General features: G+C 34.3%; 4 protein-coding genes across 8 annotated transcripts in view; 3 read left to right on the top strand and 1 right to left on the bottom strand.

Moving 5' to 3' along the window:
- Nucleotides 1–6946, top strand: part of LOC106718536 (paxillin) — a 48895-nt gene extending 41949 nt beyond the window's left edge. For 2 of the 5 annotated variants that reach the window (XM_045677774.1, XM_045677775.1), the window contains exons 6-10: nt 2928–3153; nt 4142–4348; nt 4447–4620; nt 4710–4940; nt 6629–6946. In XM_045677774.1, coding sequence (XP_045533730.1) covers nt 2928–3153; nt 4142–4348; nt 4447–4620; nt 4710–4940; nt 6629–6895 — 1105 coding nt within the window. In that variant the 3' untranslated portion in view covers nt 6896–6946. Of the gene's footprint in view, nt 1–2927; nt 3154–4141; nt 4349–4446; nt 4621–4709; nt 4941–5124; nt 5305–6628 lie in introns of those variants that run through there. The other 3 variants (XM_045677776.1, XM_045677778.1, XM_045677777.1) reach the window with 3 other exon arrangements.
- A 2502-nt stretch (nt 6947–9448) lies between these two features.
- LOC123723613 lies at nt 9449–11261 on the top strand. Its single transcript, XM_045686808.1, has 2 exons — nt 9449–9648; nt 9879–11261. Exon 2 carries the CDS (start codon nt 9974–9976, stop codon nt 11147–11149), a length of 1176 nt encoding a protein of 391 aa, XP_045542764.1. The 5' UTR covers nt 9449–9648; nt 9879–9973; the 3' UTR covers nt 11150–11261.
- Nucleotides 11262–13303: 2042 nt separating this feature from the next.
- Nucleotides 13304–15936, bottom strand: LOC106718520 (X-box-binding protein 1). Its single transcript, XM_014512621.2, has 4 exons — nt 15546–15936; nt 14778–14910; nt 14254–14528; nt 13304–13411 (listed from the first exon to the last, which is right to left on the bottom strand). The coding sequence occupies exons 1-4, from the start codon at nt 15698–15700 to the stop codon at nt 13318–13320; spliced, it is 657 nt and encodes a 218-aa protein (XP_014368107.1). The 5' UTR covers nt 15701–15936; the 3' UTR covers nt 13304–13317.
- Nucleotides 15937–16235: 299 nt separating this feature from the next.
- LOC106718519 (COP9 signalosome complex subunit 5) lies at nt 16236–18572 on the top strand. Its single transcript, XM_014512620.2, has 6 exons — nt 16236–16511; nt 16606–16709; nt 16800–16930; nt 17154–17348; nt 17541–17808; nt 18257–18572. Exons 1-6 carry the CDS (start codon nt 16357–16359, stop codon nt 18448–18450), a joined length of 1047 nt encoding a protein of 348 aa, XP_014368106.2. The 5' UTR covers nt 16236–16356; the 3' UTR covers nt 18451–18572.
- The last annotated feature ends 767 nt before the right edge of the window (nt 18573–19339 follow it).

The following is a 19339-nucleotide window of genomic DNA, read 5'->3' as shown; positions in this document are numbered from 1 at the left end:
TAACGTTTGTGTGTGAAACTGGGGTATTACAGATAGTGTATGTAGGTTGACATGAATAACCGATTTATATATTAAGTAATATAGAGTGGACTATCGTAACGCGTATGTGCTTTTGTTAACTTTTTTTTTATGTAAGTCAAAATTATTGTAACATGTATAAGTTTGCAACTGGACGTCTGTCATGCTTACAATATCAATATAAAAAGATATTCAAATTTTTGTGATAATGTTTTGTATTGGTACAGACAAAAAATATTATATTCTATCAGATAATTTTGTTGTGGCATAAACATTTGAAGCATTAGCACCCGCGTCGTCGACGTGCCGTGTGAAAATCGACGGATATATCTGTGGGTAGTTGAAAATAGATCGGTGATACGTCACGGCCTACCCGCCTCTGTTGTTAATGATCGCCTGTGCGATGCCTATATTATTTAAAGCATTCACTGATCGATAAATTTTATTCGACCAGTTTTAGTTTTAAAGAAAAAGGTTTTATTAAGATTAACAGCGATTTCTAATGCTGTTTATAATTATACTTTTTTATTTTATGATATGCCAGTTTGAAGTTTCTTCTGGCAACTTATACGTAAATAGTAGTTACAAGCGATTTCATCCGCGGGGAATTAAAAAAAAAAAAACAGTAATAAATATGACGGAAAGAAACCCGGGGATAGTGTAGCTTCTTAAAAGTGAAAGATTTTAAATGCAAACAAACAAGAAAATCCTTCATCTTTTTTAATATAAGTATAGATAAAGAATACTGAAGTAAAACAAGACCTTCAGAAAAGATTAATAGAATTTTAGATTGGCAGAAAATACATTATTGATGTAGCTACATGAAAAAAAATTGTAATGATGGGTACTAAGAAACCAATGTCTGTTTTAATAATTTCAAGGGCTAGGTTTACTGCCTATATTAAAATATATTGATTTATGATTTCCTTGTAGGCGTCCGCGTTATTACGTTGTAAAATTATTACGACTATGGTTGTTTATTTTTAAATTTGACCAAGTCTATAAAATTGTTAGAATGTTATTTGTTGATCTTGGCTTTTATAGAAAACTTCATATAAAACTCTTACATAAAGATTTTTAGACCAAACGGTATCAACTATTTTTTTGTTCTATAATTTAGGCGGTTTTAAAGCAAATCCATAATTTATTAGAGTACGAAACTATATTGACATCTCGCTTATTATTTACAAAAAAAACACGCTAGTTAAAATAACACCTAAAATAAACAATGACCACAATCTATGTAACTTATTGATCGTAGTTGGCGGGAGCGCTTCTGCTTTCCGCGGCGTAATTGGCATTTGTTCCGATCGCACGACACCTGTTGACACATTTATATCCATGCTCGTTATTATTTATTTTATTTATTGAGATTTATTATTTTGTAATGTCGAAATATTATAAGGCGACACAATCTAATGTGTTATTTTATAATGTTCGTTTAGGACAATTGAGTTTTTACAAAATGTCTATTACATTGACCAAGAACTTCACCAAATTAGAAAGGAAAATTTTGCAAATTTTAGTTTTAAATCCATGTTATAATTAACTTATCTACTGTTGAGATCTTAATTTCAAAATACCCACGCGCGCGAAAAAAAAACTGAAATGAACGAAAACCTAACAGCTGTCTTTATTTGTGAACGTAAAAATCTGTCAAAGCTTGTGAGTGAATGATATAAATATTTTGCACACATCACTACTCCTGTGTCGTGTGCCTTTTGTTTTGGATGGCTTGTCGCTTGTCGCACGGCGCACGGCAGACGCGGTAGCATTGTTTGACTTGGCGCCAATTTTAATTGTTTGACAGCTAGCAATTTGACATGTCACGTTCGTTTTCGCGGGCTTCGGTTCCGTGTCATTCGTCGGGTAATGACCAGAGAACCTTGGGCCTGTGGGCCCTTAAAATATTCTTCCGCATCAAACTATTTAAAAAAAAATTACAAAGAGCTCTTATATATTTAATTTTTCTCTCTCTCTCTCCCTTGCCTTAAAAAAATCTGTTCTCTTTTTGAGATGTTGGATGTGATAAAAGTATTGATAGAATTATTACATAAGAAAGATTGAAAATATCGACGTCTCAAAAAAATAAGATGATATCTTTTGAAGTTTTAATCTGAGGAAGCAAACATCATACTATTACAGAAATATCAAATAAAATTTTAATGTAAATTTTCTAATAAAACTTGTGAGTTGAGTACATCAAAGTTGACGAGAGCCAGAGATTCAAGAATGTTATTGAAACATCTCTACATTTTATAATTATCACAATCAGCCTGTCAGTCTTGTGGCACATTGGCCTACGCAAATGTTTTTCACAGTATGTGGTGATAGGTTTTTTGATTTCTGACTTGCAGCAATCCGTATCAGGTCGAGAGACCTCCACGCTTTCAATCCTCATTCGTGTCCTCCATTCCAGGATTTTCTCCCCTACAATATATGCATAATAAGTCATACACATATCTAATATACTGTAGATGTAACTGTTACAAGTAAAACAGACATGATTATAGTCTATTACGAGTTTACAATAACAATGTTTAGTTCATGCTTTATTTTAGCATAGGATTAGCAAGCTTCACCTCATAATTGTTTACTGCTACGTCCCACAGTTTTCTTATATACGTGATCTAAAGATGTGTTATATATGAAAGAATTATACTCTATTATTATTTATAAGACTAATAATAAGTATATTATAATTTAAAAAGCCTCTTTTACTAATTAATAATGATATAAACATTCTACGTGATCTTTTTTTGTTTTTGTAAAAGAACACTGACTACCGCACTTAGAGTTGATAATTGTCGTCAAAGAGTTTCCTTTAACTTAGATTTCTCATACTCAATCTAAACTAAACAACTTAACGTCTCTGAGTGCGGTAGTTAATTGTTTGTATATTGTAATAGACGAGCATCAGTATCGCCAGTCCCGCCGTCGCCGGTTGGATCTGCCGCGGGAACATTGCCGCGGCCGGGCACCAAGCAGGTGACGGTGACTGTACAAGAGACGGTGGTGGAACCCGCACAGGCGCAGCACCAGCCGGCCCCCACGCTCGCACCGAGGCACCACCATCATGCCTCTAGCGCTACCAAGGAGCTGGATGATCTGATGGCATCGCTGTCCGATTTTAAAGTAAGTGCAAATTTGTAGACTTAACTCGAACTATGTTATCATTTATAGATACCAAGAAGTTAGCAAAAACAGCCTACCCTCACATGTGGGCAATGCATAAAACTTTTTTTTCACTATGAAATGTCTAAAAAGATCATGACGCGCGAGTTTTATTATATTTCCACTGTTTATACAGCAAATATTAGAATTGATTTATATAAAACACTTTGTAACAAGACGACAGATTTCAATATCCAAGGCCGCAGATAGCTGCCAAGACGACACTTGACCTGATAGGCAGGACTTTGTCTATTTTGTGTGGCAGTTATGAGCGCCCAACGTTTCTTAACCCAATTTGCATTCATAAATCACATTTGTATTTACTCTACGGCTCTCTATTTTCATTTAAATAAACAGACTCCAGTGTAAACATTCAAGTGAGTCAACATCGTTGCAAGCAATACGCTCGCGGTGCAGAAATAACTATAAAACTGATACCCCTTTCAAAACTCAGCACTCCCAGCCGTTCTTAATTAAGCTTAAAGGGCTCGATTTCTAATTAGGACAATGGACAAGGTCACTAACGCGCCCTTGAAAAGAAACCTCATACTACTTCCCTAGTTTTAAAGTTTAAAATCGTTCGCCATCCATCGGAGCCGGCTCGGCACACTGCACCACCGAACATCCGATTTTCCGTTTATTATAATATTTACAAGTCGCCTTTCTTGGTCGAACGCTATTTCCAGCCGCGGGAACGGTTACTCCAGCGCCGCCGTCTCCCTCGCGCCCGCGCGCTGCGGCTAAAGATAGGACGCACGGTTACATCACAGGCGTAGTGGGGCCGCCAGCATATAATATTAGAGTACATAGGCAAACATTTCACTCGGACCGCATTCGCTCCACTCCACTGCCACCGACCGGTATCTTTGCTGTACGTCCCCTTTGGGTCTCACATCGAAAACATTGAAATAAAAAAAACAGAAGTAAATAAATCGTACCGTTCCTGTAGGTTAGCGGTTCACCGACAGAAGGAGGCGCACACGTGTACCGGGAGAAGCGCGCCTGGCAGGAGCAGTACCGCACCAACCCGCGCCAGCCGGAGTCAGCGTCGCTAGAGCACATGCTCGGCTCTCTTCGGGCAGACATGAGCCGCCAAGGAGTACAGACCCCCCAGAAGGGATGCTGCAATGCCTGCGAGAAGCCCATCGTCGGACAGGTCTTCATCACTTAATATTCCTGGGAATGCGTGAACAGTGAAACTGGAAATACCAAGTGCACTCGATGACAGTGATTGTAATCTCTATATGTATGCAGGTGATCACCGCGCTGGGCCGCACCTGGCACCCTGAGCACTTCACCTGCGCTCACTGCAACCAGGAGCTCGGCACCAGGAACTTCTTCGAGCGCGACGGCAGGCCATACTGCGAACCGGACTATCATAACCTCTTCTCGCCGAGATGCGCGTATTGCAATGGCCCCATTCTCGATGTTAGTTGAGATCGGAGAAATTTTTATGAACATTAGGTTCCATTTTCATATTTCGTCTTCTATGCAAATGTTTTTATTCATGTTCACAGAAATGCGTGACCGCTCTGGAGAAGACGTGGCACACTGAGCACTTCTTCTGCGCTCAGTGTGGCCAGCAGTTCGGAGAGGAAGGGTTCCATGAGCGGGACGGCAAGCCCTACTGCCGCGCCGACTACTTCGACATGTTCGCGCCCAAGTGCGGCGGCTGCAGCAAACCCATCATGGAGAACTACATATCCGCACTCAACACACAGTGGCATCCGGATTGCTTCGTCTGCAAGGTCAGTAACAGTCTTCATTACCTCACTATGGACGACGGCGCGGATACATTTTATGACAGGTATAGTATTATTCCATTTTTCAGCAGCGCATCTGCGCCAGGTCAAGTATTACAGTATCTACATATTTTAACTGAACAAGTTAAATATATATGCAATGTGTAAAATGTAAGTTTCCATCTCACAGGAATGTCAAAATCCAGTCAAAGGAAAATCGTTTTATGCTATGGAAGGAAAGCCGGTATGCCCCAAATGCGTCGGCGTCGATGAGGAAGAGTAAACAATGCCTTCAAATCTTCTCTATAATGAATGCCCTCCCCAATTTTTCTTTCAGCTATGCTCGCCGTATCGGCGCAACAACGTATGATACTCACACAAACACAAAAATAATTCAATTACAAAAAGTAACATATTTCTAGTCTAGTGTACTTAATAGGAAATAATAAATTATGTAATATATTTTATTAACTTATTTGTAATGTTAAGATTTATAATAAAGATGAAAAAAAAAAAATAAAAAAAAAAAAACAAAATAAAAAATAATAATTGAAAATGACAGATGACATTTAAAAGCGCGGGATTTTGCGCGCGCGACGTGTTGACCGCAAGGGTCACCATTTGTCGCGTCAAGGCCGCGGCCGTCCGTGGCATTGACCTTGCGTAATGGTCTAAGATGGTGGAAAATTAAGAAAAAACGCAAATAGGGTCAAGTACCGTGTAGAGTTTCATCGGTTCTATTTAAAGGCGTCGCTAGTGACGCGGCGACGTCCGCAGCCCCGCTGACGACTAGAATCAGGCCGCCATGTTTATGGGCCATCGGATCAAACGGTATTTTTATCGCGTTGCACTCAAATAATAAGTTGCTATGCCAAGAATAGTAAAAGGAAAACAAAATTCCAGTTTACACAAAATACCTTTTTTTAAGATAACATTATTGATTTAAATTATTAGAATTACTAAAAAATGACCATAAACAAACGCAGCCATCCATTATTATTTAAGGCTGGTCAGTAGTTAATCGGCCAAATCAAATTTCGTCCGAAATTCAAATAAGAAATCCATTTGATTGAAAAAAAAAATAGTGTGATTATAGACACCGATACCAGTACTACGTTGATTACAAGAAATAAATTTTCATAATTTTCGTCATGTACAATCGTTTTAATTAAATGATAAGTTTTTTAATGCATCTGTATGAATAACATAATACATTGATGTTATGAACAGCTGAGCAGCATGTTAGCCGTCATGCCTAAGAATCTTAAGTAGTTATGAAGTACCTACTATAATTTATTCACTTTTTAACACAAATTAATAAATTTTATAGACATTAAAAAGTTGATGAGTACACGAGTCTATGACACGCTTACTGTTAGACTTTACAATCTAACAGAAAGCGTTTATTAAAAAATTCAAAGGTCGAGCCATAGACTAGGTCAGGACAAAGGTGGCGAACCTTTACGTATCCATATGCCATTTTTTCATATGAAACGTTTAATGAGGTCATAGACGTGTCATAAAATAGATTTTTCTTTTTTATAATTAGGCTCATTCACAGTTTTTGTAGTGAATACACCTAATGAATTTTGTGATCAGCCGAAAATACTGTTTAGCGTTCCATCGGTTCGTCGTCTCTTGACTAGGTATACTATTTGGCTATATGAAATGTAAAAAAAAATCTATATTTCCAGGAATGCCGCGAACCATTCCACGGCGGTTCGTTCTTCGAGCACGAAGGGCAGCCATATTGCGAGACTCATTACCACGGCAAGCGCGGCTCGCTGTGCGCCGGCTGCCACAAGCCCATCGCCGGCCGCTGCATCACAGCCATGTTCAGGAAGTTCCATCCGGAACACTTTGTATGTGCATTCTGTCTACGACAATTAAATAAAGGCACATTCAAAGAACAAAACGATAAACCATACTGCCATGCTTGCTTTGACAAGCTTTTTGGTTAAAATTTTACATTATTATTTTTTGTTTGTGGACATTTCAAACTGTCAAAGTGACATTTAATTAATGAAAAATCACAGATGTCAAAGCATATGCGACTGTAAATTAAACGCTCGAAGATTTAATCTATATGTATTTTTTTCTATAAAACATTAGTTTTATATAAGATTAACTCCTTGAATAACGTTACAATAAATTATTACGACCTAGAATTTCATTTATTGAATATTAAAATTGTAACTACTTTATACTGTATTTATCAACCGCTCAAAGTTTCTCTAAGCAAACCTTTTTAGTAAACGTAATAGCCTAGTATACATATTCATTAATAATAAAAATAAAATACTTAATAGATTTGTAAAAAAAAATTCTTGACAATTACATATTCTAGTGAAATGTGACTAAAAGGTGCATGTGATGAAAAATGTAGTGTTTTGAAATGAAAATTAAAAAAAAATTATGTAAAATGTTGTGCTACACGAACGAAAATGTCAGACATTTATTCGACTTAGATTATAATTAAGTCTATGAGATTGTTGACTCAGTACTGTCACAAATATATCAATTTACAATTAAACAAAAGAATAATTTAAAAACTAATATGCAAACCTTTTTTTTTAAATGCTCTTTTTTGACATTTTCCAAATTTGAATGAACTATTAAGCTGTCAGTAATTGCCGCGTTTTTTTTAGTAAAGACTTTTTAAACAATATTTATATTATCATACGTAATTTAGCAAGTTTTGTAATATTGTTATATTTTTGTGATAGTACTGTTTAATTTTTTTTTAACAAAATAAATTTTAAACGACGATAATTATTATAATAAATAAGCTTGAAGTGAATTGACGTTGTATGCTTCATTCATAGATATGTAAAATATAGATAGCAAATCCGGAGCACAAAATTTTAAAAATAAAAATGCCTCCAAATTCCTTCCGAAGAAAAAAAAAGAAAAGGGTGAATTTTGTTAGGGTTTGTCATTGTTGACATTTAATTACATCACACATTAAAAAAAAATACAGTCGAATTGATAACCTCCTTCTTTTTGAAGTCGGCAAAAAATTACTCGAAACGTTCACTCTTCGACGAAAAATCGTCTTTCATTAGGCAATTATATGAAACAATCTATCTATAGGTTATATATCCATAGCTTTTTTGCAATAATTGCGTATTTGATAAGTTTTCAATATCTTCCATTAGTGCTACGCAGGTTCTATGTTTGCAAGTTGTATTTTTTATTACAGCAATTATGGTTATCGCTTTAGTTCGTTAGGTGCGAGTGCCAAACCGCTTTGTAACAATTATTTTTTGTTGTTAATGCGCCATTTGCAAAAAGCACGACGGCCATATTGCAAGTTTCACACTACGATATTTTTATACGGCTATGTCGATTCTTTTAAAGAACTTTTGTCATTAATCGAGGAACAATAAGTACATTTTAGTATATAATATTTTTGTAGACTGAATAAAGTGACTAGTATTAAATTAAAATAAGAAAGACCTTTAATACATCATTATAATTTAACATTTACGATTATTTTTTGATAGAATAAATAAATTGCTTTTGGTTGCAAAAAGGTGCATTAACAACTTTATTTATATTTGGCTCCATACTCGTGAGTGTGGGTACAACTGACGTCAGTCATAGTTATATGTAATTTGAGATTTTATTGAATCTGTAATATTTTAACAAATATATTTAATGTTTTTTTTAAACGTGTTTCAATTTGACACAAATCTATAATCCATTCATCCACATTTTTTTTTGTTATTTTAATCTATGGAAACGATTAGTAAAATTATAAGAAACCTTCGTATTCTTGGAAAGAAAAAAGTCCTTAAACTGTACTTGACCTTGTACTTTTGATCATCTAATTATGAAATAAAAATATGTTTAAACTATTTGATTTAAAAGCAAACTACGTTTATACTAAAATTAACAAAATGATTTACCTCGCCGTGTCACCATTATAATCATTTAAAAAATTAACCAATAATAACTTAGCATTGATTAGTTTAAAATTTTATATGTATTTGTGCCTTGACTCAGTGTCGATTCCACTACTGAAATATCCATACAAAAATTATTTCAGTTTTATCAGAGAGTAAGAAACGGAAGATAATATATTTTTTGTTAATGTGTGTTGGGAAAACCCAAGTCGAAATTTACATGAAATACGAATTGCCATATTTATTTTTCATTACGTTTTTACCAGCATGCCTCAGTAAGAAGTACCTAAGATTTTACGAATATATTTACACTTCCTTTATTACTTTATATATTTTTTATTAAGAACAAAGCGAAAAATAAAATAAAAACGCATTACACGCACTAGGTCTTTATCAAACTTTCATAGTAAAAAGGCAAAATTAATTATATCAAGTAAGTAAGTAAGACAAAAGTATCTTGCCTGTATTGTCATTATCATCTTAGCAATTTTAATTACTTAGATCCTGCTATTATAAAGTCATTATATCTGAAAAAGTAAAAAAAAAATTACTTATTAGGTTAAACTACTGCGTATGGTCCTTCCTAAAATTGAGGTTAACATAAAAATCGGGAGTGACGTCATCCCGTCGGGGTTCAGTCAGTCGAGCCAGTGTTATCGTATAGTGAGACCGTATTTGGCATTTAACACGCAGAATCAAATACTTTTAATTAAATATGTAGAAAATAGTATTAACTTCATTGATCACGTGATAAAATAATCCGAAGAAAATGGAATAAAATGTCCGAATCTTTTGGAAGCGTTCAGGTGATATTTTTCAATATATATCGAATTTATAAGTTTTGATTGCACAATTTAACATAACCTAACAAAATGTTATGTTTACCTTTAACTAATTAATGGTTACTAACTAGTGTGGTTATGTAACCTTTAACTAATTAATGGTTACTAACTAGTGTGGTTATGTATCTGCATAAAAGTTTAAAATCAAATTAAGTTTTTTTCTTTTTCATAAATCGGTACTTACTAACAAGCAGATTAACAACTATGATCAGCTAGAATAGAAAAGCTTGTAAGAATGACATAGATTGCATCTTGCCATCAAGATCTTATGAGCGTTTAAAAAAATAAAATGGAAAAGAAAATGAAAATACGTCCATCTCGACCAAAACCCATCGTAGAAGTGAGATCTCAACGTCAGAAGACTGTCTTACTAACTCCAGAAGAGGAAGATGAGCTGACAAATTACATCATAGAATTGCAAAAAATTGTTTTGAGGTTAACAATAAACGACGTTATAATAATAGCAAATCAATTAGCAGAGAAACACAATAAAAAACTTATATTCCGAAATAATGCTATCATGGCCGAACGTCTCTGGGTTTTTAATTTAATGAAACGACATCCTAAAATAATTTTACAAATACCGAATATAAATTCAAAATCTGTTGGTTTCAATGTGGCAGAATTAGATTATTTCTATAAAACACTAAACGGATTTTATAATGTAAAAAAAAATCCTCCAGACCGAATCTATACCATAGATTACATTAAAATTTTCCTTGGAGAAAGTAGCACCTATATTATTAATCAAACAAAGAATAAAGAAAATAAAGATGGAATAATATTAAAGGCGATTCTGTGTTTAAACGCTGATGGCCATTATCTGCCATCGATGATTATATTTCCGCAAAAGCAACAACCAGATTTAACTTATAAAGAAAGTGCTTGGAAAATCTGCATTCCCAATAGTTCTCTGACAAATGAATTCTTACAATGGTTACGTAGATTTATATTTTTAAGCGGAGCTAAGAAAGAGCAGCAAGTGTTGTTGCTTTTCGACGGCCAACTTATGTATACTAAAAGTATCGAAATAGTAAATATTACTAGAAATAATGGAATTAACATGATTTGTTTTCCACCTTGTACTCAAAACAGACTTCAACCAATAGATGATGTATTTATAAACGATTTATCTAAAGCGTATGAAAAAGTTGTGGAAATTTGGTTGCAATCAAACCCAGGAAATAAGTTAACGGCGGAAAATGTTGTGAATTTGTTTGATAAAATATTATCGAAAGAGGCCGCTACATTTGCCGCTACTGAAGCATTTAAAAGATGTGGAATTTATCCTCTTGATATGAATTTGTTCACAGAAAGCGATTTTATACCTGTAGAAAGAAAAGTTCAGGTTGATAAAGAAACTCCTCCGCCAACAAATACAAATCACGAAACAGTTAGGTCAAGTAAACACTATTATGATTTATACTACAATCCAAGGCCTGGATGCTCATTTTGGCCAGATTAAATGTGACAGTGAGTTTTACACAACACAATATACGAAGTATATTATTTATCTGAATAAAATTCAGATTGTAGGATATTTTCCTTACAATCTAATTGTTTCCTGTTACTTTTCTGAAAGCGAATCATTTGAAAGACTGATTTAATTATACAATAATTTTCTATGTTAGAGTTTGTTTTATCCAATTTCTGCATTACACATTTGCAAGTTCTTTACAAATGAAAAAAAAAAAACAATTCAATTATCGAAACAAGACACTACCAATATAGTCGAAAATATCGAAAAATAGCCTCGCCTATCGATAATTAAGTTAAATGAGGATTATTTTCCACTTGATTGCTCTACACCGCTTGTATGTGGCTCCGTCATATGTTTATGAACCGAGTTACCGCGAAATTCAAAACGAAAACGTGTCTACATTTTCAAGTGTACCGAAAACTTGTATAATTGTGAAGATATTAACATTAAAAAATACAAGATAATTAGTTGAGATTTATATGGTTGACGAATAAATCTTAGATATAATAATATTTATTTCTGGTTTTATGAAGTAAATCTATAAAGATAAGATAAATCAATATAATCACAAGCACAGTTACGTAATGGCGTAGATTATCACTTTTGTGTTCATTTGGACAATTTATTTGATGTTTATTAAAACTGTGTTAATAATGATAAAAATGCGAATTATCACAGTTATTTTTGTCCACAAGCGTTATAATATTAACAGAGACATATTGAGTCGGGAAATGTTGTTTCCTGTTTCTTATCAAATTGGGTAAAATAAAAATACATATAGACGAATTGAGATCCTACTGCTTTTGGAAGTCGTTTAAAAATATACTAGGGTAATCATTAACGTAACAAAGGTTAACTGCGTATGTTGGCAGTAAAAACCCACGGTTAAACCCATTGTACATGAGTACTAACGGGTTCAAAGACACTAGTTCATTACGATCATTATCGCACGTAGAAAATAACGGTAGTATTTAGAGTATAGGTTATAAAAATTACACGTACGATAATTTGGTTTGGAAATATTGTTTAGGTGATTGACCTTACGTTAAGGCTGACAAATGTGAATTAAAAAATAATGAAATAATTTCTGTTATATGACTTCAAATGTCTTGGCAACCCAAGGTCATCGGCGCGCTGCGCTATGCCCTATCCTACTACGCCTCGCTATACCTAATGTTCCGTTCGGCGCAGCGACTCATGCGAAGTTAAGAGTGTTTAATATATTTCAAAACATTTGTTGGTCTTAGGATCAGAAATATATAGAAAAAGGATGCTAAATGTCAAAGTCCCAATGAGTAGATTGCAGGTTATTGCTTATCTGTTATTGACGAAAACCCAAACTGTTATTCAATATGTATGGAAAAGCCATAATTACCAATTATATAGTATCAGGATATAAATCTGAATAAATATTAGTTAAGTGAAGTAAACAGGAAATAAATAAACAAAATTGAGCCGGAAAACACTTTATTTACAACACTCAATGTACATCCCTATACAAAACATTTAGTACATATAAAATAACTTAAAACTTAATAATGCTAAAAACGATTATAAACTTACGTCAATTAGATTTCATATAATTTTAATAACATTTACTTAACAACTAATCAGTCTTCAAGTGAGAATTATACTCAAAATTAAACCATTTTATGTTAAATCGGGAAATAATTCTGAGAATGATTCACACCAGAAGTCTGACAAGTCCATAGACTCGGGTTCACTGAGAGGAGATGCTAATGATTCATAACCTAAGTCAGAACTGAGGCTGGTATGAGACGGAGACACTCCAAGCAAGTTCTCATCAGAATTAGGTGACAATGTCATCGGTGAAAGCAATTTCAAGTCGCATTCCAATGTTAAATCTGAACTATTGTTAGTCAGTGTCAATAAATCTAAATCTGTACTGACGGGTACAACTTCATCTTTAACAGGATCGTCACAGGGAACTTCAATAGTTATACAATCATTTGCTTCATCTACAGTTGTGTAAAAAATGTCTCCTTTGTCCCAATCCTCTTCTTTAATTTGTACCGTTTCTTGAGGTCTGGTAACTACAATGTCTGGATGGGGATGTGCATAAGAGTGTTGTGACATTATCCTGTCAACGTCATGTTTGATGTCAATTGGGCTCTTGTACTCCGGCCTGATGTCTACGCATCCACCTTCACCGGATTCCAGTTGCTTTGCTGAGGTCCCCACCACTTGAGCTCCTGCAATGCATTCTCCAGCTTCCCTGATTGATACCTATGAGAGATAAAAATTTTAAACTTAAAAATGTCTCATAATTTGGATATGTATGTTATTACTTATTATTAACTAGCTTTTACCCGCGACTCCGTCCGCGCGGAAATAAAAAAAATGCACACAAGATAAAAAAGTTCCTATGTCCGTCTCCTAGTTCTAAGCTACCTACCCATCAATTTTCAGCTAAATCAGTTCGACCATTCTTGAGTTATAGTGTAACTAACACGACTTTCTTTTATATATATAGATAATAGTACTTAATTAATATTACTCTTGTAATTAACCTAAAATGCAAAAGGTCAATAGATGATGTAATAAGCAACAAGATATTTGCAAAATAAAACCAGATTGCATCAGCAATAGGAAGAATGTATTTTCACATGACTCACATTTAGATAATTGTGCAATAGAATGGAACAGTTTTTAGACCATAAAATTCTCGTGTCACAGTTTTCGTCCCCGTACTCCTCCGAAACGGCTTGACCGATTCTCATGAAATTTTGTGAGCATATTCAGTAGGTCTGAGAATCGGCCAACATCTATTTTTCATACCCCCCCCCCATTGTTTAACTGCGCGCGGACGGAGTCGCGGGCGACAGCTAGTATTATTATAATATTGATCTACAGAACATGATACGATTTTTGTTTACATATTTAGCAAGATTAATGTAAACCCAGTACCAATATGTAAAAACATCATATTTCTAGTTTATTATTGTCATAGAAAACAATACTTGAACACAAAACAATTAATTTATGTGCCTGGACTTAAAAATCTTGATTTCTAGTCCCGAAAGTCCTGATTTCTATTAAAAATGCTAAAAACAAGTATAAAAACTTACATCTTGAGTCGCTCCTGAAGTGTTTGTATCAATTTCTTGGAGGAGGGAGTTTGCAAGCTGCTGAAGGGTGTCGAGGTACTCTTCAGACTCGAACTGTGCGAGGATGTCTGCAAGAGGCACATCGCCAGCAGCAGGCGTGCCACACGCATCGCCGACGGGAGCCCCACCTTCTGCTGAGGCTGAGACGCTGCTGGTCCCGGGGCTCCCGCGACGGTGCGAGCCGCCGCCTCACTGCGTAGCTTAGTGTTCTCACTTAACAGACGCTCGTTCAATGCCTACAACAAAATTCCTTATATTTAATAATAAAAATAGTGTACAAAGAATTAAATTTAATTAAAGATCGGACAACAGTCACTAGGAAGAACTATAATTTAGCATGTAGATGTTTCTAATAACGAAATTTTTGAAATTTCACCAAAATGGATCAGTAACAGTAATCCTCAACTATAATTAAATTGCATTTTAGTATTTTATGTGAATGAAAAGTGTTTGAACTTTATATTTTTATTGATTGAATTGATTACCTTCAAACTCTCCACTTCACTAATAAGCTTTTCATTGACATCCATAAAATGTTTGATACGACTTTCCATTTCATCCATTTTAGCCTTTTTCCTGTCGCGTGAAGTCTGCGCTGCGACACGATTTTTCAATTTCCTACAAAAATTAAAACGAATTTGAATTTTAATTTTATAAACTTTCATTTTTTATTTACTTATGCCGACACTGGCAAGAATGTTTGTCGGTGTCGCTTATTGCATCAGTAAATGATACCGAATGAATAATCTATATATATAAAAGAAAGTCGTGTTAGTTACACTATTTATAACTCAAGAACGGCTGAATCGATTTGACTGAAAATTGGTGGGCAGGTAGCTTAGAACCAGGAAACGGACATAGGATAATTTTTACCCCGTTTTCTATTTTTTATTCCGCGCGGACGGAGTCGCGGGAAAAAGCTAGTTATGTATAAAATTGCCGGTTGTTATGTAAACGTCTTTATGTGTATATTTTTTAGTTTAAATTTGTTACTTATTCCGGAATTTTTTCCGTCCCAAAATTACGTCATAATAAACAGTACCCTGCTGCGTCATCTACGGAAAACCTAAATGTTCTAGAATCAACGAGATAAACATTTACTTAATTTATAATAAAAACAATTTTAAAACCTTTTTTATACATACAGTTACATATTACATTGATATGAAAATGATATAGCACACAATCATAGTAAAAGAACCGCTTTTTTGCATTCCGAAAATAGGACACGCAGGCAATTAATGGTCACTTACTTGCGCTGCATTTTCTCCTCCCATGTGAGATGGTCCAACCTTCTTTTTCGCGATGGTGATGGTGATGGTGACGTTACGTCGACCATCACCTGGGAGTCCATGTCCTCCATCGCTAGGTAGTTGTTGGGAACAGTGATGATAATTGGGGCGCTCATCTTGTTTTGTTCTCTTACAATTACACTTACACCTTGGACTCACGCCTCTTTAATTTATTTACTAACTTGTAAATTGCATACTATTGTTTACTTCGTTGCCGCACAAAGCATTTGCTAAAACACTTTTCTGCGATAAGTTGTTTCACACCAACAAAACTCTTCGTCATACATACTCGACCGCAAAGTAAATTGTGATTTTTTACTGTTCTCGAAAACTGCGATGTGTTGTTACGCCATTGGCAGAACGGTATCAAGTAGGCGTATCCGTTATCGTATTTTAGAGAAAGATAGACATATGCGCGCAAGTTGAATAGGAAGATGTTTATCAGGAAAATTGAGAATATTCTTGATGTGGTGAAGAAAAATTATCATCACTATATTTATGGAAAACATAAAAAAAAAACCAACAACGATCAACTATTGGCGTAAATAATAAAGTTTTTCCATTGCTTATTAAGACATATTATTTGGAAGAATGTGAAATATCTGTGACCTAAAAAAAGTATATATTGTCAATTGTCATTGTCAATGTCAGTTCTTCTTTTCTCATTGTCAAAAAATAACATTCTGAAATCTTCAAACATCATCTATTTGCAAAACGTTGTAACTGAAATCAATAACGAATATAAAATCTGGAATATAATTGAATTGAAACAATGGCTTCAACAAGTGCTGATTCTCAAAGCAGTACAGCTCAGAAAACTTGGGTTATGGCAAACAACATAGAAACAGTATCAAGCGTTGATGAAATCTATCGTTATGATAAAAAACAACAGCAAGATATTCTTGCAGCTAAACCATGGGAGAAAGAGTAAGGTTTAAATTTCGAACACAATATTTTGCCATTAAAATCTATGCTAGTCATCAATACTACATATTACTAAATTGCAATGTAAATGTTTCAGCCCACATTTCTTCAAAGACATCAAAATTTCAGCATTGGCTCTACTCAAAATGGTAATGCATGCTCGTTCGGGGGGTACTTTGGAAGTGATGGGCCTATTACTAGGTAAAAATTTTTCTTATTCTACTGTTATGTAAAAATTCTTTTGTAAAATAAATAAGTAGTTGAAGAATATATTGAACCATTGTTTTACAGGTAAAGTTGATGCAAATACTATGATAGTCATGGACTCATTTGCCTTGCCTGTGGAGGGTACAGAGACCAGGGTAAATGCTCAGGCACAAGCTTACGAGTACATGACTGCTTACATTGAGGCAGCTAAGCAGGTAAAGCAAATTTATATCTTAATCTCACTGATATAATGGGAAAATTTGAATATATTTTGATTACTTAATTACACCAGAACTGCTTTATAACTCTGGATGTAATGAAGCACAGTGATATTTAATATAAAAAAAAATCAGTTAAAAATTACAGCAGCAATTTCTATTGCTTTATCAACTAGTTTTTTATTCATAAAAGTTCTAATCCTAGTCAACAATTTTACAGGTTGGTCGCCATGAGAATGCTATTGGCTGGTACCACAGCCACCCTGGCTATGGTTGCTGGTTGTCTGGCATTGATGTCTCCACACAGATGCTCAACCAAAACTTTCAGGAGCCTTTTGTGGCCATCGTTATTGACCCAGTGAGAACTATCTCTGCAGGGAAAGTGTGCCTTGGTGCTTTCAGAACTTACCCAAAGGTTGGTACTTATTTTTTCTTGCATCAGATTCATTCTTTTGATTTATTATCTGTGTTTTTAAAAGGGCTGGGAATATTGTCGTAATACAGCAGTTACAAGAGTGGTTCTCTACCATTAAACTTTATTATATTATCTAGCATAGCTGTTGTTGAGTTTGTTTCATTATTTTTCAAGGTCTTTTTCTTGTTGTAGGGTTATAAACCAGCTAATGAAGAACCATCAGAGTACCAGACCATTCCTCTGAATAAGATCGAAGATTTTGGTGTGCATTGCAAGCAGTATTATTCGTTAGAGGTTTCATATTTCAAGTCGTCTTTAGACCGAAGGCTACTGGACTCATTGTGGAACAAGTACTGGGTGAATACGCTCAGTAGTTCTAGTCTTATCACCAATGCTGATTATACAACTGGACAGATATTTGATTTATCTGACAAACTTGAACAGAGTGAAGTTTGCCTGAGTGAGTTCTAACTTTCATCATTTGGTATTTATTTATTGGAACGAAGTTCCTTATCGCGCGTTGTGAAAGGGGGCTAGACGGAAAAAATTCTTACGAAAAGTTGTCACGACACTTTTTGCTATAGACGAATGAGCGCTACTTCACCATGGCAACGACGTGACAATATATAACGAAAATTCATAGAATAAACATTGGTTCCTTCACTAATTAATCAAAAGGAACTTCGTTCCATCCGGGTGTCCCTTGACACCTCTCAAGTTTTTCTTTGTTCATTTTTGTAACACTAAAAAATAAAGTTATGGCAATTTTTTTAACATTTTAAAGTGACCATTACCCATACATTTTTACAAAACTGATGGACGGAAAAAAATGTGTTATAGGAAAGGGTACTAGAATTCGAAAGTCCAGTTCTTCCAGTCCCATTATTTAAATGTTAATTTTTTTATAGGTCGTGGTGTATTTCTAGTCGCGGGTGCAGATCCTCATGAAAAGCGATCGGAAGATAAACTGAGTAAAGCAACAAAGGACGCTTGTAAGACGACTATTGAAGTTATCCATGGTCTTATGGCTCAGATGATCAAAGACAGACTGTTCAATGGTGTCATCGGCCGACCTGCACCCTCTACACCCATGATTGAGTAATTTAAAGTAATATGTAAAATGTTCAAGAAATAAATAATATTCAGAGTTTGAACGTAGTAAAGTTTGTGAACACTTATGATACATTTTACTCATTTTTCTCTTGTAATCCAATTAATAAAGTAAGTTAATCAAATTATATTTGGTTTTATTCATCTACTTCTATATATATAAAAGAAAGTCGTGTTAGTTACACTATTTATAACTCAAGAACGGCTGAATCAATTTGACTGAAAATTGGTGGGCAGGTAGCTTAGAACCAGGAAACGGACATAGGATTTGTACCCCGTTTTCTATTTTTTATTCCGCGCGGACGGAGTCGCGGGTAAAAGCTAGTTTTTTATATAAAAATATTATATTTGCCAATAGACAGTAAGTTATTTTTTATTAAGTGTTTTTTTTAGTTTATGGTATACAAAAATGTGAAATAAAACATTTATATTGATTATATAAACATTCTCAAATATTTACTAACCAATTTACATAAAATCATTATCATTATGTACACATCTCTCACATAGCTTTTAGTTATACATAAACATCTCACATCGTGGAGGGCTTTCTAGTCAATCAGATACTATATATTAAAAAACAAGCACCAAAATACGATATATCTTGCGAAGCTCTCTTTACAATGAACAATGTATTGGCGAATGTACAAACAGACAGCTACAAAAATGTAAACGGGTCATTTAATATAATTTTAATAAGCCAAAATAAAGTGCATCGCTTTGAAGTGCTCAAACATAGGATGAAATTAACTTTATTTATCTTGTAATATGTTAAGTATCCCAAAACATAAAAAAACGGGATTAAAATATAACATTGTAATATATTTTGAATTGTTTTATATATTTACATCCCTCATTGAATATTTTCATCGCCTAACTAA

This window comes from Papilio machaon, chromosome 4, assembly GCF_912999745.1.
Source record: "Papilio machaon chromosome 4, ilPapMach1.1, whole genome shotgun sequence".
Classification (NCBI taxonomy): domain Eukaryota; kingdom Metazoa; phylum Arthropoda; class Insecta; order Lepidoptera; family Papilionidae; genus Papilio; species Papilio machaon.
Note: the sequence above shows the minus strand (reverse complement) of the source record. Positions and strands in the feature narration are given on the sequence as shown.

Bases quoted from the DNA above. Each gene is read 5' to 3' on its own strand.
- LOC123723613 (XM_045686808.1), top strand. From the start codon at position 9,974: ATGGAAAAGAAAATGAAAATACGTCCATCTCGACCAAAACCCATCGTA.
- LOC106718520 (XM_014512621.2), bottom strand. From the start codon at position 15,700: ATGAGCGCCCCAATTATCATCACTGTTCCCAACAACTACCTAGCGATG. The intron at 14,911-15,545 runs GTAAGTGACCAT...TAATTTTTGTAG, and splicing joins GAGGAGAAAATGCAGCGCAA to GAAATTGAAAAATCGTGTCG. The intron at 13,412-14,253 runs GTAAGTTTTTAT...TATCTCTCATAG, and splicing joins CTTCAGGAGCGACTCAAGAT to GTATCAATCAGGGAAGCTGG.
- LOC106718519 (XM_014512620.2), top strand. From the start codon at position 16,357: ATGGCTTCAACAAGTGCTGATTCTCAAAGCAGTACAGCTCAGAAAACT. The intron at 16,512-16,605 runs GTAAGGTTTAAA...TAAATGTTTCAG, and splicing joins GCTAAACCATGGGAGAAAGA to CCCACATTTCTTCAAAGACA. The intron at 16,710-16,799 runs GTAAAAATTTTT...ATTGTTTTACAG, and splicing joins AGTGATGGGCCTATTACTAG to GTAAAGTTGATGCAAATACT.